The sequence below is a fragment of the Lichenostomus cassidix genome, chromosome 1, assembly GCF_008360975.1.
Source record: "Lichenostomus cassidix isolate B80296 chromosome 1, HeHo_3.0, whole genome shotgun sequence".
Lineage (NCBI taxonomy): Eukaryota > Metazoa > Chordata > Aves > Passeriformes > Meliphagidae > Lichenostomus > Lichenostomus cassidix.
Window position 1 is genome coordinate 37,649,771 of NC_139479.1, and position 16,716 is coordinate 37,666,486.

Below are 16,716 nucleotides of genomic sequence, written 5' to 3' on the forward strand. Positions count from 1 at the left end.
GCAGCAGTTTTGGGAGGGCTGTCTGCCCATGGGAGAGACTCATGTTGCAGCAGGTGAGTATGTACTGCTGCTTGTGAGATGGACCCACGTTGGAGAAGTTCACAGAGAACTGTTTCCCATGGCAGGGACCCCATGGCCCAGCAGGGGAAGGACTCCTCTCCCTGAGCAGCAGCAGAAGATCTTGATGATGAACTGACCAAACCTCCATGCCCTGTCCCTTGCTCTGTCGGTGGGAAGGAGGGAGGGGCTGGGGGGAAGAATGGTGTTTTAAGGGTTTATTTTACTTGTCATTACCCTCCTCTGACTCTGTTAGTAATAAATTCATTTTGTAACTCTAAGTTGAGCCTGTTTTGCCCTTGGAGTGTTTCTCCCCCAGTCCTTATCTTGACTCATGACCCCTTCATTAAATTTAATATTTTTTCCTCTGCTCTGCCCAGCTGTGGCAGGGGAGAGCGAGTGAGCGGCTGTTGTGAGTGCCTGGTGTTTGGCCAGTGTCAAACCATGACACCATCTTTCCAGTTCTTTCAGTGACCTCTGAATAAAATCCATAGTAATATTCCTAATACATTTTTTAAAAAATTTGAATCTGTTGATATCAACCAGTTTTCCATCGTTTTTCTGATAAATACTGAAACTTAATTCTTCAAAACTTCAGAACAGCCTCAGCAGAGTATCTAATTTTTAATTAAATATGTAATTTAATGCTTATTTTAAATTCACGAAAATTAACTCAGTGCCTAATTTTAGGGAAATGCTTTAACTTGTAACATATGGAACATGTAAATATATGCAGGAACAGCTAGAGATTAGAACATTTGAGGATGGAAATATTTGATTAAGCATCTCCTTTTGCTGTGAGTTCTGAGTATTGCTTACTGTGCCATTGGCATAGAAAATACAGACACTCCCTACAAGGATCAAAAATTCCACTGTAAAAGGAGGCAATGGAGGATAGCATACATATCAGAAGATTGCTCTATAACAGATACACTATGACATACTTGGGGGTAATTTAAACCAAATATCTCTGTTTATACAAACTGCAAGGTACTGACATCTGAAAATAATGAGGAATAGTAGGAGCATTTTAGTGAAATTAAAGCAGTTATTAAGAATATTACACTGTAAGAAGCCCAAAGTGATTCTGCATAACCAAGCACTGATGCTGCTACTGAGGGATGCCCACGATGTTTAAAACTGTTTTGCAGAAGATACAGCAAATTTAACACCAAGTCAACCAAGGGAGATAAGGCTCCATGATACAAAATCTGTTAGGGAAATGAATGTATCAAGTCTTTTCCCTGAAGAGGGCATGCTGCTCTGGGAGGCTCCTCAGTTTAATTGAGTCTAATGAGTTGCAGGGTGTTTCCTGGGATCCCAGCCAGATCCTTTCAGATGGGATTTGGCTCATTACCTTGCCCACATCCTGCACTGTTACAGTCGCCATGTACAGCCCTATCTTTACTGCCAGGGAAGCAGCAGCGTGGTGGGTGTTGCTGTTTTCCTTGGGAAGAGCTTTTGCTACAGGTGGCACAGTCAGCAAGCCAAGATTCTGAGAGCAGCCTAGCAATGTGAGTGCCCAACTTTGCTTATATTAGCCAAGTGCAATTTTCTGATAGTGTTCAGCAATTATCTGCTGAAAACCAGGACTCCTCACAGTCTATTGAAACCTACATACAGAAACTCAAGCTCGCCTCAGTCCGTTATAGCACTTGCATATCCTGGCTAGGCTTCCAACAAAAATGGAATAACCACCATTAGGGCACAGCTTCAAAATTCCCTTTTATTTGACCAGTAAATCATTCTTTTCTTCTCACTGTAATGAATCAGAAAGAAAAATTGACCATTTTGGTTTCTGGGTGGTGCTTCACTAGCTATGAACACTGTTTTAAAGTATGAGTATCCAGTAATACATGATTTCCAGATACATATCTTAACATCTAGAATAGATTTTCAAAAAAAAAACAAACCAAAGCAAACCAAAAAAAAAAAAACACCAAAAAAAAACCAAAAAAAAAAAAAGAAAACAAAAAGAAAAGAGCATAACAGCAAAAGTTATATGTAATTAGACTATCTTTACCTGTGATCCCCATCCTGCTCAGAGAACAGGCAAAGAGGCAGGAAATAGTAGCCTTCTTGGGTACTTACTGGCCAAGCACTACGGAAGTTGCCTTACAGAGGTAATTTCTCTGCTGGGACTAGCACTTACATGTGAATAGCTGTTCCTACAATAAAGCTCCTATCACATCTAATTTGACACAGCTTTTTTGTATTGACTGTCCTCAGGGTAACCTTCCATGACATTGGAAGCTCACATGTGCTCAGGGGCCAAAGAAATGTAACAAAAAAAAAAAAAAGAAAAAATCTCAACACTGAATATGCTGAATATGGATTTAGGGTCCCAGAATCACTGAATGGGTCAGGTTTGAAAGGACAACAATGGGGTCATCTGATCCAATCTCCCTGCTGAAGCAGGGTCATCCTAGAGTAGGATTGCTGCCACACAGTTCCTGAATATCTCCAGTGAGGAGACTCCTCAGCCTCCCTGGGCAATCTGTTCCAGTGCTCAGTCACCCACATAGTATGAAGTGCTTCCTCATACTCAGGTGGAACTTCCTGTGCATTGTTTTCTGCCGGTTTCCTCTTGTTTTACTGCTTGGTACCACTGAGAAGAGCCTGTCAGGTTTGTAATTCCAATGGGAAGTAAAGGCTGTTCAAAAGAGAGCTACCACCTAGAAAATCTGTGCCTTTGGAACCTCTGTTCATGCAATCATGTCAACAACACAACCTGCCTGCTGCTGATTACAATCTAGAGCAACTTTCAGGCTGCCTCAGATTGCAACAGTGACCAGATCCCAAACCATGCCCTGGTAGCACAGCCAACATAGGGAAAAAATCCTTGATATCTCTGCAAATTCCTGATGCATTATCTTCTCCCAAAGCCTTAAAATAAATTGTACCCTTGATATACATGCTCAGAGCTAATTGTTCTCACTGTAAGGCCCACAGGATGGAATAAATAGCTCTCAACCATCCTTAAAAAAAGGCAGCAGATAGTATGAATATTTTAAAAATCAACATAATTTTTCATGTTTATATTTATACAGAATCTTACATAGTGCATTTTATTGACACTAAGCGTATTCCCTCACCTTCACAGTTTATACAAAATATCATAGTGAGGCACATATTAAGGGAAAAAAAGTTAACTTCTGCAGTAAAACAGAGTAATTTCCATTTCTCCAGTAACTCACCATCCTCTTACACATATACAAATTTAAAGATAGTCCCATCTGGAAAAAACAGAGGAACAGTGCAACTTCTTCATTTTTTATGACATTGCATCAACTCAGGGGAAAAAAACCAAAATAAAATGAAATGATGCAATGGGGGAGAATTCTGATAAGTGATAATACAGATGGATGAAGGCTGGGCTGGAAACCCCATTTAAATTTCCTTTGCACTGAAATAAAAGTTACCAAAGGGAAAACTGGAAATCTGCCTGATGTAGAAGGCTCCTAACTGTTTTTTCCAGTTGGCAGGTTTCTTTCCTGTCTATGCAAGGGACATACAAATATAGGAAATGGCACGTAGTCTGGACTGAGTGCATTCTAGCCTCCAACCAGTCTCTTTTTTGTCTATTCTCTTTCAGACGTATATACAAAAATAGGCAATTTGCACTTATGGGGATGCTAAAAAGCCCTCTTTCCATTAATGCAATTTCCTAGCCTGAAAGACTGCAAGGTAAGAACCTCAGAGAATAATTTCAGATAATTATCAAGATTTTCTAACTTTTATTCTTCCCTGTGGCAATTTTTTAGAGCTGAACTGAAGCTGATGCAACCACCAGAATGAAAATTAGTAAATGAGAAAGTTTGTTGGATTCATTTGAGGGAGTTGTAGACATCTACTTTTCCTTCGCAGCTATGTTGGGGAGCAGACCAATTAAGGATAGCACATGTTGCTGTTAAACACTCTCCTCCACTTACTATTGTCCAATATATCACATTTGCCATCTTCCCCACTACTGTGCATAGTGCCCTTTTCCCTCAAAGTGGAAGGAGCACTAACAGTTAGTTTATAACGTACAGCTGTTCCACATAGACCATCAGCTAAACACACACAGGAAATTATATGCTACTAACAAATTGCATAGGAGAGCAACGCTGCAGAATGTGTATGGCTGGGGTTGGTACCTAACAAAATGGATGTAAGTGCATTATGGAGCCAAATATAACATCCTTTTAATAATGACTCCCTTTGAAAGAAATGGTTACTAAACAACAACCCCCTGCCACGCACATTAGTCTTCCAGAATGTGATTATTTTCCTCTGGCAGGCGCTGACACAGGGTAGCTCAGCTGCCAGATCTTACCCTTCCCGGAGCATAACACGCCATCCGCTGACTCGCACAGACTTCTGCTCTCCTCCTCTGTCATGTTGCACTTCCTTGAGTGCTGGCACAACTTTCCAAACCACCCATCCTGGCAAATGCATCGGCCACACGAGCAGATGCCATGGCCTGTAATGACAGCAAGGTTAGTCATGAGCAAGACAAGCAGAAACCAGTGACTGTGGTCACAGATCCAGGCTCCTGCAGAATGAACTGCATGCTATGGGATAGACAGACAGATGGGTGGACAGCACAGCTGCCCAGCAGGATGGCCTTCTCCAGTTCTCCCATTCTTGTGTTAAATGGGGTACCCTAGTGATGTGCAGAAAACAAGAGAGGGAAAGGTCAAAGAAACTTTAGAACATGGGTGAAACACAGACCCTAGAAGCCATAATTCATGTTTTAAAGGAGGGGTGGAGAAAGATGAAATAGAATTTTTTGAGAATTATTTGGACAAAGATTAATAAAAAAATTAAAATATGTTTACTAGTAAACTGAGTAGAAAATTTGGCCTGGAAGAAGAAAAAAGTGATGACAAATACAGACAAGAATATGGAAGTGGAGAATAGAAAAATAAAAACAGAAGTAAAAAAAAGTCTCCCATCCCAGATAACAGTTTTCAGCTTTGAATAATATTTCTGCATCAGAGACAATAATTTCTTAGCTAATCAGTTAACTAGGAAGCAAATTACACACACCAATGACTTTTGTCCTATCCTACCTGCTATGTAGGGCAAGGGAGTAGAAATGAAGGGACTGAGATAATTTGGGAGCATGGGCTGGGAAGAAGGGAACAAGCAGTAGGAGTATCTGGGGAAGCACTGAGCCATAGGATGCAGGGAAGCAAACCAGAAATTTTGTTTTTCTGATTAGTGGACTCCTCATGAGCCTCCAGTGCAACTCAGTATTGGAAACTGAGAGGCAGCTCTGGCAGAAGCCCAAAGGAGAGACAAACCTGGTAGTTTGCTGTAAGTGGAATTTATTCAAGTTTACTGATGGTCAAATACTTTACAAATTTTAATTACAAAAATACAGGGAGCTCCAAAATCTTGGAGCTGTCATTTCCCAGCATGCAAAAGTTCATAATAATTTTTGCATCCCGGACTCTGTATTGATCTTTGGGGTTTTTTTATCATATTAGCTATGATATAATATGATAAGGCTCAGTCTACAATGACACAGTCTTAATATTCCTACCCACTTCTAAAAATTGAAGAGCAACAATAGAAGCTTGATGCTACTTGAACTTCTGTGTTAGACTGGGAAACAAGAACTATATGACAACATAAAATACAAGAGGTAGAAAAGAAACATATATACTTACCCATATTTTCCTTCCAGATAGATGTCATGCAATTTTCTACATTAACTTAGTGAAATTAAGCTTCTATCAGAGCATTTTTATCTACCTTATTTGTTTTTAATTACTAACATAGAGATTAGAACTCAGATTATCTCAACCAATTAAGATCAAAACATACAACTGCATGTCACTGCTGGAAAATTATTTGTGAAGATACAAACCCTTGTACTCATTTTAGCAGTGAATAGCAACAAATCCATGGCAAATTCACTGAGAAAATAATTTTAAGGCATTTTTCTTGTAGTCATTATGTATTACTGAATGAAGAGACTTATCTGGGCTGTAAAGCCTTTACACAAGTCGAATGAAAAGGTAATGAATAATCTATAAATTTGCAGCAAACAGAGCTTGCAGTTTACCACATAAAATTTCACTTGCAGTTTTCTGTAATGACCATATCTCTCCTTTTTGCCATATAAATCTTCAAAACATAAAGGATTCTTTTGTCTCAAATAATCCGTTTTACAAAACCAATGTATGTTCCTAGCTGACACCAGCTTGGGCAGCTGCAGCTTTTTGGATGCCTCATCCATTATGGTGGCAAGTGTACAAGTGTTCAGACCAGTGCATTTTAACTCTAAGGTATCTCATGTGTGTGTGTGGAACCCCGAGAAAAACTGCATTACATGGTCTAGTTGTGAATATCCTCCTTGCAAATCTCTGGAAAAAGGGGTAATCTGAATAGTTAAATCAGTATTTTATGATGTTAAGCAATTCGTTTTGGCTGGACTTCTTCAATGAGAGATTTTTCTTTACCCCTAGCTATTCAGATTAAGCAGACTTACCAGGAAGTGTTCATCCATCAACATTTCAGACTTAACATAAAACAATTAAAATGACAAACAAATTGCATTGCAAATGCTCATTCATAAAAATATGTTAGAATACTTTTAAATAATTAACAATGTTTTAAAAATCAATTCTCAAAGAATAAAGACTTTGATGGGGGAGAGGTAGAGAAGAGAAAAAGATAGTGTCAAATACATGTCCTTTTATTTAGAATTATAACTCAAAAAACCACAAGATTTGAATGTGAAATATGAATGCAGCAACACAGCAAGCTGTGACAGATTATTAGCAGGGGCTCAGTATAACCCAAATCAACCTGAACAAAACCAGACACCAGGAGGAATTATTTCTTGCCATGCTTGGAATCTAAATTGTGTTGTTGGGAAATTTCAGTTTAGGACTACTCGTGCAGCTGTTGTCGGTGTTCCCCAAAAACCTGCATGATCATTTTGTAATACAAAAGGCACTACATGGGAGCAGCAGCACAATGAAAAAAGTGAAGTAATCATTACAGAGGAAGCTTATTTATAGGCTAACTATTACAACCAGATGATGTTCCTGAAGGGCACACTGAAGCCAGATCCAAGCAACATTTGGCACCTCAGGAACAGAAGTTTCTCAAACTAATATAATATAATGGATTTTAACTGGATGAAAAAATAAGTTTTAAAAGTGTTCTAAAAATATTGCAGCATAACACAGGATCCCTGATATAGAACACCACAGTAAATGAAACAAATATTTCTCTCTGTATTTAAATAGAAACAGGATTTCCGGTTTTATTTTTTCTTTTAAATCACAGGACTTTCCATTATATTATTAACAGAAGAGAATATTAAACCACATCTATCTGAGAGAAATATTTCTAAGTGAGTAGGCTTCATTATCCTGCTCAAATATGCTGAAGAAGTTGGTAAAAACATTATTGAAATGCTGACTTTTATTTTTTAGTTTTTCCTAAATACCAGAAGACCAGAACAGTTGTGACAACTGCACTTGGAGAAGCCTAATACAAATGTGAAGCAAAATACTGGCTGTATATTATATTTTCAAAGTAGGTCAGTTAGTCTTGTCTATAGGCTTATAAAGGTGGGCTGTGGCTCCAGTTGGGGCAACACAACAGTCAGGGAGCTCAGTAACACCTTCAAGTGAAACATTGCAGCAAAAAGGGCCAATGTCATCCTCACATCTACCTATCCAGAGAAAAGTGAGTAGGAACAAAATTAGAGCATTGATGAGATGGTTTAAATTCCTGCAACTCTGTGATATGCATGTCTGAAGAAATTTTTGCAAAACTTGGAAGGGGTACTAAAATGTTCCAAGGAATTCAAAGTGTATCTGAATGGGGATTCTCAAACTACTGGAGAAAGACAAAGCAAGAGAGAAAACCTGAGACAGGCAAAATCATTTAAGAACCGAACCACCATTTCAAACAAGGGTGATGAATATTGAAACAAACTTTCAGGTGAAGTTGGTGTGGGCTACACATGTTCAGGAGTTCTGAGAGCATGGCCTGCTCAGAGACAGTATTTGCTGCACACAGTGCACAGACTTCCAACATAGGGGAAGCAAGGGTATAATGTAATGGCTATTGGGGTATTTATCGCCCATTAGAAGAGGTTCAACAGAAAAGCCCCTTTTGGATTTAAAAATTAATATCTAATAATCAACTTAAAGGGTAATGTACTAGCAATTCCTTTACTGCTCATTTGAGCAGAAAGATTAAAGTGCTTTTTGCAAACCAAAATCTCAATTTATGCTATCTGAAAAGCCAAACTAAGTTCTCTGTGCATCTATGTAAAGTCTTGACTTTTCATACACCTACACAAATGTCTGGGTGACCAGGACAGAAATCTGTAGTGCATTTTAAAGAAAAACTAGAAAAGAAAAATAATTTAATACAGACTATGCAATGCCATTAATACTGGTACTAGCTACAGTAGTCACTCTTGTATCTAATATCTACTGATCCTTTGAATTTGTCTGTTATTGCCCCTGGATGTGCCTCTGAGCTAGGATGAAGCAGTTAAACACAAGGACACAGGCATGGAATCATTAACTCTCCTCTTAGTATTGTCAAAATAAAACCCTAATTCACATTAGTTTTATTCCAGTTGGACTATGATTTCTCCACTATTTAATGCAGTAATTTTCACTTCTGTTAGCACCAGTTTACTCAGTAAACATGTGTTTGAACTGTTGGTTTGGTTTTCTGTTTGTTTTGTTGCTTTGTTTTTTTTCCCAGGAGAATGAATTGCATTTTTCAGTAACAAATACCATGATAAAAATTCTCTATTAAGTTTTGTATATATATATAAAATTCACTATATAGTGTGTATATATAGTGATGTAACAATTGTATGTTCTTCAGATTCTTCAGTCAAAAGAATATGGTCTGCTCTACAGACTTCTCAATAGAGCAGATAGAAGACCTGTTGGGTAGGATATAAACTCTTATTTTAACATGGCAGTAACTTCACAGAAATTAGAGGTGTCCAGTGCTATTGGACATGCCCTAAGGCATCAAGGACATCCTCATGATGGCAGCAGCCAGGCAGGTACCCCTGTGTCCTGGTGGAGCCAAGATGGGGTTAGGCAAAGGTAGTCCTGGGAACCACAGATGATAAAGGGTGCTTTACTTTAGGTGGTGGAAGACTTTGAAATTATGTGCCATATAGTCGGAGGAGCCATGGTAGAGTCAGGAGTTGAATTCCTATTTCTGAATTCTCAGACCCGTCAGTGCCAAAACCTGTCTTTCTTTAGACAGGTGATATTTTTCTTTCCTAATTTTTTTTTTTACATATATTAGAGAGTTCCACAACCATCTTAGATACTTCTGTTTCTGTGGATCAACATTTAGTGGAAGAAATGAGGAAATTGTCTGACAGCAACTGTACCATACTTAGCTTTGCTTAATGAGGCATATAATTAATCATAGCTCTCTCATTTCTATGGTTATGGTCTTATTGGTCCTCATAAGAACATGTTATCTGAAAATATCATGCTTCTGCTTCACCGAACAGATGACAAAAATAAATGTCATTCATGATTTCTGCAGTATGGACCTAGAACTTTCATTAGAAAAAAAGATTTTACATTTTCTGTTGTATATCTTATATTCCAAAAAAAGAAAAAAAACGCAGTACTTCCTCTGAATCCAATTATTTAGCCTGGCTGGATAGTAATGAAAATTTTATATTCAAAGGAACATGGCAATTAGGGACAACTTATACCAGACTCTTGAGTGGGAGCTTTACCATTGTACATCCTGATGATGACTGTGCACTCCTAGAATCCATCACTGATTATAAGAATGTGGTATGGAAGTTTCTTTCTAAAAAAGTTTGAATCATCGGAAATCTGGGAACTGTGGCCTAAGGTATATGTGTGCCTTTTAATCTCCAGATTTGCCCTTGTTCTCTGGCAATTCATACATTGGAAATCTTAGTCCTCACTCAAATGATGTATGAATGGAAATGTGTAAGCACCAGAAGAAACAACAGAATGAAGTCAAATACATGACCTACATTGATGACCAACAACATATTCACAGGAGTAAACTGAGGAATGCATTATTTTGTCAAAATCAGAAGGTCTGCACTCTCATAAAACAATTATATGATGAATGCAGAGTTTTTAATCAGCATAATTCTACAGGAACTTGTAGCATGCAGAGGACCCCAAAGGATTTTTTTTCATTCCTTCACTGGCTGCTATTTGGCTGTGACAAGAATTCATAGGTAGGCCAATAAGCATTCAAAGAACAAATCAAAGAGAATGGATTTAAGAGCATTATCAAATCCATTTCAAATTGATCTTTACTGTTGTTCTGAGTTCTTGTTGTCTGCCTGCCCTCAGTCCTGAAAGAGAAAGGATGGACACCAGTCAACACAGTGAGGTGGAGCAGCCAGAGATGAAATCACCAAAAAATGTGACTGGACACAGAAAGGAAACAAATAACACTTGAAAGCTCAAGGACACACCTGCAGCGAGCAGGACAGGCATAACCTCAGAGGGCAGAGAGAAGTATGTCTCACCAGGATGCAGGATGAGTAAATATCAAGCCTAGTGTAAAAAATGACACAGCCTTGCCAAGAACTAGTGCTGGCAAACCTATGATTCTCCAGCCATGTGTATGCATGAAAACCACTTAACTTGTATTGTACATGAAAGACTCAAAGGACCAAGTAAAGCCAAAGGAAATGTGACGTTAAATACTTCCGTGGATCAACACTGCAACATATGTGGGAAGATCTTGCATAATCAAAAAACCTGAACAGTAGGGAATAGGACATTAGGGAGAACATATCTATCTCAAAAAGGCTGCATGAGACATCTCCTCCAGACTTAGCACATTAAGTCTCTGTACAGAGGCACAGACAAAGGAAGTGGAAGGTGAAGGAAAGGCCTGGAAAGCAGCTCAAGGAAGGTGAGTCTCCCCCTCCACTCCACTCTGGTGGGACCCCACCTGGACCCTAATACAAGAAAGACATGAATCTGTTGGAGCAGACCCGAGAAGGTCCCTAACAATGGTCAGAGGGATGGAGCACCCCGCTTACCAGGGATGCCTGAGAGCATTGAGATTGTTTAGCCTGGAGAAGAGAAGTCTCTGGGGAGGCCTTACTGTGGCCTTTCCATGTTATAAAGGGGGAGTATAAGAAAGATGGAAAGAGATTTTTTTACCAAGGTCTCCAGTGACAAAACAAGGGGTAAGGGTTTTAAACTGAAAGATAGTGTGTTTAGCTTGGAGTTAACAAAGAGATTTTTTTTTATGATTAGCATGTTGAGACTTCCAGCAGGTTGCCAAGAGATGTGGATTCCCTATCCCCAAAAACATTCAAGGCCAGGTTGGATGGGGCTCTGAGCAGCCTGGTCTTCATGGAAGGTTCCCTGCCCATGTCAGGGGCGGTTGGACTAGATGATCTTTAAAGGTCCCCTTCAACCCAAACCATTCTGTGATTCCATAATTATACGAATCAATTTCTAATAGCAGAGTGCTGTGAAATCTGTGCCGAGTCCTCCTGCAACCTCTGTCTTTGTGGAGACATTAAGTCTCTATTCTTGGTACCGCATTGATGGACAGCTGAATTTTTAAGCGAATGACTCACTACAATCATGCAGAAACATGGCCACAGGGTCTCATTCAGTTTTACCCTAATTTATCATAGCTTTCGCCTCATGTCTTCCTGTCGTTGCATGGACAGCTGGTCTGGAAAGCAAGCTATTAATCAGTCTCTGCTGGATGAAGTAGGCCAGCAACAATTCTTATTCAAATCATTTAGGTTGTCATTCACATTTCTCATTTCAGCACGCATTTAATCTGAAAACACTGGTCTTCCTTTTTTGTGTTTATAGGCACTCAGTGCTCACTGTCAGACCCCACACAGTCCAGCTTATAATTCTCTGAAGACAGATTTACTAGCAAGGGCTTATGTCCTTACTGTGATTGTCTAGGTAGCAACAGTGGTAGAAAAATAGCAATGAAAAGAGGACAAGGAAAGAGGAAGGAATAAGCAGTTCAGCAAGACATTTCCAAGAGTTCAGGCTGAGATGGAAGCATGGGCAAACCCAAAAGGAAGAGAGGGGAATGTGTGTGCTATTAATGCAAAATTGATAAGAAACGTTCTTTAAATGGATAAATTGCAAAAGATGAAAGAAAATAAGATTAAAAGGAGTAAAATGTCCTAAAAGGGGAGATACATTAAATACTGTATATTCCTGCGTGCAGTCAGAGACATTTCAATGAAGCTGCAGGAAAGACGAAGTCACAGAAAATGCATAATGAGTAAATGGCTCATAGTATGAGCTTGAAGGTGAAGGGAGTTAATTTGCTAAATGGTGAGTGAACAGAAAGCTGCAATTCATGGGCACCCTCTGAATCTGTTTTTGTACATAGTACTTACACCTCAATAGGTACTCCCCTAAAACATTGGGGTGCAGGGTGGCCTCTTGAGGCATGTGGATCAGAAGCACAGACAGACACTGGATGACCAAAAAAAGAATCTTTGAGGATCTGACAGCAGTAAAAAAAAAAAAGTGGGGGGAGGGGGGAAGTAGAAAGAATGAAAAAATAAAATAAGAGAGGGAGAGAGAAGAGAAATAAGGGATGGAGCCATTTCAGAGCTCCAGCTGCCAAGAAGAGGTAAAATGGTATATGGAAGAGAACTGCATGATTAACAAGATATCTGTTTGTTAATTTGAATCTCACGGATTCAAATGAAATGCCCGAAAAAGTGCAAAGAAACACTTCTGTGGCATAAGAACAGAACCAGAGGAAGAGGAAACCAGTTCTTCTCTGCAAAAGAACAGAAGTGGCAGGCAATCAGGCAACAATAGTAACACAGGAACTTATTTCAAGGAGTAAATTATAACCAAATGTAGAATAAACTGAAAATATCTCAAATTATATTTAGAAAAATAATAGAACAAGAATTGAAATACCAAGTTTATTAAATTAACAATTTGCCAATTATTTATTACTCAAATCCCAACAGATCTACTCATAAATCCTATAATTTTTAGAGGATAGTATTAGCAGTGGCATGACTTCTAACTGGGAGATTGAAACTCGAGATACCAGCTTCACCTCACCAAATTCAGACATCTGTGAGTGAGCAAAGGTGCTCTAGTCTCCCCAGAGGCACCTCAGAAGTCAGCTCAGATCTTGGTGGATTTAATAATCAGCTAATGCCATACTTCCTTCCTCTCCTTTTATTCGCAAGAAAGCCCAGGACAACCGGATTTGGTGCTTATTCTATGATTTTGGGGAAAGAACAAGGAATTAACTTAGCTCTCTGAAACAGAAAAAAACACAGGACTGGCCTTTCAAAATCCTGTCAGATGCTGTGCAGTGCAATTTCAAACAGGACATAGTCACTTGAATTGTGTTTTCCCATATAATTCCTTTCACCTGAAGAGAAGCATTAGTAACTGAACTATGACCACAAGTCAAAGTGGAAAAATTGAGTATGAGACTCATAAGAGTATGACACCTATCTCCCTTTGCATTTGTTGCTTCAAAATGAGGAAAATAAGCTTAAAGCATATGGGTTCTGAATTCAGTAATTAATTTCTCCCATTCTCTTTGGATAAAGCTATTTGGACTAAAGGGAAGACTTTATTCAGGTAAAAGTGGGATCTAGAGTGTCTTCTGCATGGTAGAAAATTGGGCACTGGCTTCAGTGTAGAGGAGATTATTCATTTAAGTGTGAGGTGCTCTATCCAGCATCAATAATTAAAATTATTTATGTATCCTTCCTAATAAGGAAGAATGGGATTTTTGTCTATATTTTCCAAAATGTGCCGTATCATTAGCAATATTAACATGGAAGCACAGTTACTGAATAATGTAAAATACAAGTGATATAAACAGAAAAGATATTTTTAGCATGGATAATTATGAATTTTGTTTCCCAACTATTTAATTTCTAACAAACATGAAACATATTTTCAATGCTTTTCAGTGCTTTTATGTCCTTTACACAAAATTAAATTTCAAATTATTATTTTTCTACACACTAATGTTATTGAATTGCCCTAAATGTTGTAAACTATTTTTATGGCTGGTTAGACATTCAAACCACAATTTTCTATATATGTCTATATTCTGCATGGCAGACACCTTGAACAAATATTCCCTGTAGTCAGAATTTCTTATGTGCATGAGGATCATGAAGCAATACATTCTTTTTCATACATAGTAATAAGGAATATAATACAATGTACCATTGTTCATACCAACTACTTGGTTAATAGTTAGAATCAAACAGTCATTTTAAAAATAAAACAAATAAAATCTACAAAGAGAGTGTTTAGGATGAATATTGTTCACCTGCATATAAAATGCCATGTGGTCTGCATACACTTACATATCCAAAACTACCTTGAAATATTGCTAAACACCAACATACTTCACCAAAATATCACAAGGTAAGGTTTTCACTGTCAACACTAGAATAAACCATCTGCTTCTACAATTACTATGACACTGTCTCTCAGGCATTTTAGATTCTTTCATAACACATTTTGCTATTATTTTAGAAAACAGGCTTATCTCTGTCAGTGAATAGGAAATATTTTAGTTTTGCTGGTCATTAGTACCTTTAGGTTTATTACAACATCCTCAATAAAACATCAACTGTAGTAAACACAAAGTAGTTACCTTACATTTTAGTTTTTCTTTAAGTGTCTGTATTCTTCTCTAATGAAAACTGATGGAATTTAGCATATACTACAGCAGTTCCTTTTATGAATTAGCATTCCTGAAGTCTTAAAATAAATATTCACTAACATATTCAATACTTCTAGCGCTTGTTCCTTACAAAAATCTGCAATCTTATTATTAAGCAGTAATGCAAATAGCCTATAGTGACATTACACTATAAAATCAAGGGGAACAGAAAGCTATAAACTGTCAAGATTTAGTTCTGTTCTGCTGATAAATTATGCTATGTTATGTGATATTAAGTGAACACATACCCCCACAGACATCACCATCCGCATTTTCACACTGTCGATCATCACATTCACAGTTTTTGCCATGTACTCTGTTGTCTCCTGGAGGGAAACAAGTGCATTGGCCACATTCACATCTCCCTGTAAGAATAAACAATGGTTAGAGTTATGATTTCAGTAAAGTAAAATAAATTAAATAATACTCTAAATTTATGCTACATCCTACCCCCAAAGACAAACTACAAGTCATGTTGTATTAATTAAAGTGCAGCACATGAACACAATTAAAAAACAAACAAATAAAACCATAGCAAAACAAAACTACCCTCCTCCATGGCAACCAGATGGAAAGTATATCACTGTTACAATCTTAGTGGAAACAGCAACAATAAACAATCACGGGCATTGCATGTTTTTCATATCTGAACTTAGCATAACTGAGATGGCCCATGCTTATCTGCATAATTAACCTCTGTAATTGATCTGACATATTTAGCTCATACCTCAGAAACACCAAGACGAATGTGATCAGAATTAAATAGTCTGTGCATAGAGCTAAGATACTCTCTATTCATGCAGAAAAACAATACCTCAAATACTCTGTCAAGATTTTTGAAAGAAAAAAAAAACTATCATTTTCCTTGTCTAGATCTGAGGAAATAAGCACAACCTCTGCTAGAGTCTGCCCTTCCATCAATCTATTCACAAGAGATCTCCCCAGAGCTTGAAGGGGCAACAGATTTATCCAAGCTCCCACAGATTGTCATTCTAAAACCCTAAGAGAAGTGAGCAGTAAATGTGGAAAAAGTAGTATCAAGGGCAGTCTTACATTGCATATATCTGAGACAAACTCAGTTCAGGTAATGGGCCCTAACTTCTAAGAGTTTGCCTCTGTATGTTTTTTAATTGTTTTATGCAATGCTGGTGTGAGAACATTCTAAGTATGGCACAAACCATGGACCAAGCTCATATATTTGATGGGCTTGAGAAAGGATATTGTGTGTAAAAAATGGCCACCAGAGACATGGATTAGGATGCAGAAAATCTGCTCCTATTGCTTTAATTTAATCACAATATCAATGAAATTCATCTTGGGCATGGTCACTGCTCTACTGACAGCAAACCCCAAATTTTCTGTGTTTCTAGAAAGTAAAAAATATCCTCCAAGTGCAGCCTTTCATTATGCAACCAGAGAGTTCACAACACACTGCAGTAATTTTTTTCAGCATTTGCTGAAATATTTTACTGAACAGGAAAGGACTGCTAATGAAAACCTTCGTGGAGGTTTTCTAACTGTAGGTTTTGTGATAATAAAACATTTTAGAGTAGTGTACTGACAAATAATTGTTAACATAATTTTTTCCCCAACTTCAAACCTTAATTTGTTATATTGTTTCTGGGATTTGGGGTTTGGTTTGTTCTGGTTTTTTTGTTTGCTTGTTTGTTTTTTGTTGTTGTTGTTTCTTCCGGTTTTTTGTTTTGGTTTGGTTTGGGTTTTTTTTGTTTGGTTTGGTTTTTTGGGTTTGGTTTGTTTTTGTTTGTTTGTTTGTTTTGGGTTTTGTTGTTTGGTTTTTTTTATTTTGGTTTGTTTTTTTTTTTTAAGAAAACAGCCTAATTAAGTTTGAATAAAAAGTGATCTTATTAATTATGGAAAAAAAATCCGAGCTCATTTTATAACTTCTCTACTCTTCATCTTCCCAATCCTCAATGTACAGTG

At 37.8% G+C, this 16,716-nt stretch overlaps 1 protein-coding gene across 1 annotated transcript in view; it reads right to left on the reverse strand.

The window, feature by feature from the left end:
• The window catches only part of ITGBL1 (integrin subunit beta like 1), a 131,365-nt gene that overhangs the window by 7,364 nt on the left and 107,285 nt on the right, over positions 1 to 16,716 (reverse strand). The window contains exons 8-9 of the mRNA XM_085057005.1: positions 15,024 to 15,140; positions 4,376 to 4,522 (exon numbers count right to left, since the gene is read on the reverse strand). Of these exons, the coding sequence (XP_084913131.1) occupies positions 4,376 to 4,522; positions 15,024 to 15,140 (264 nt within the window). The remainder of the gene's footprint in view (positions 1 to 4,375; positions 4,523 to 15,023; positions 15,141 to 16,716) is intronic.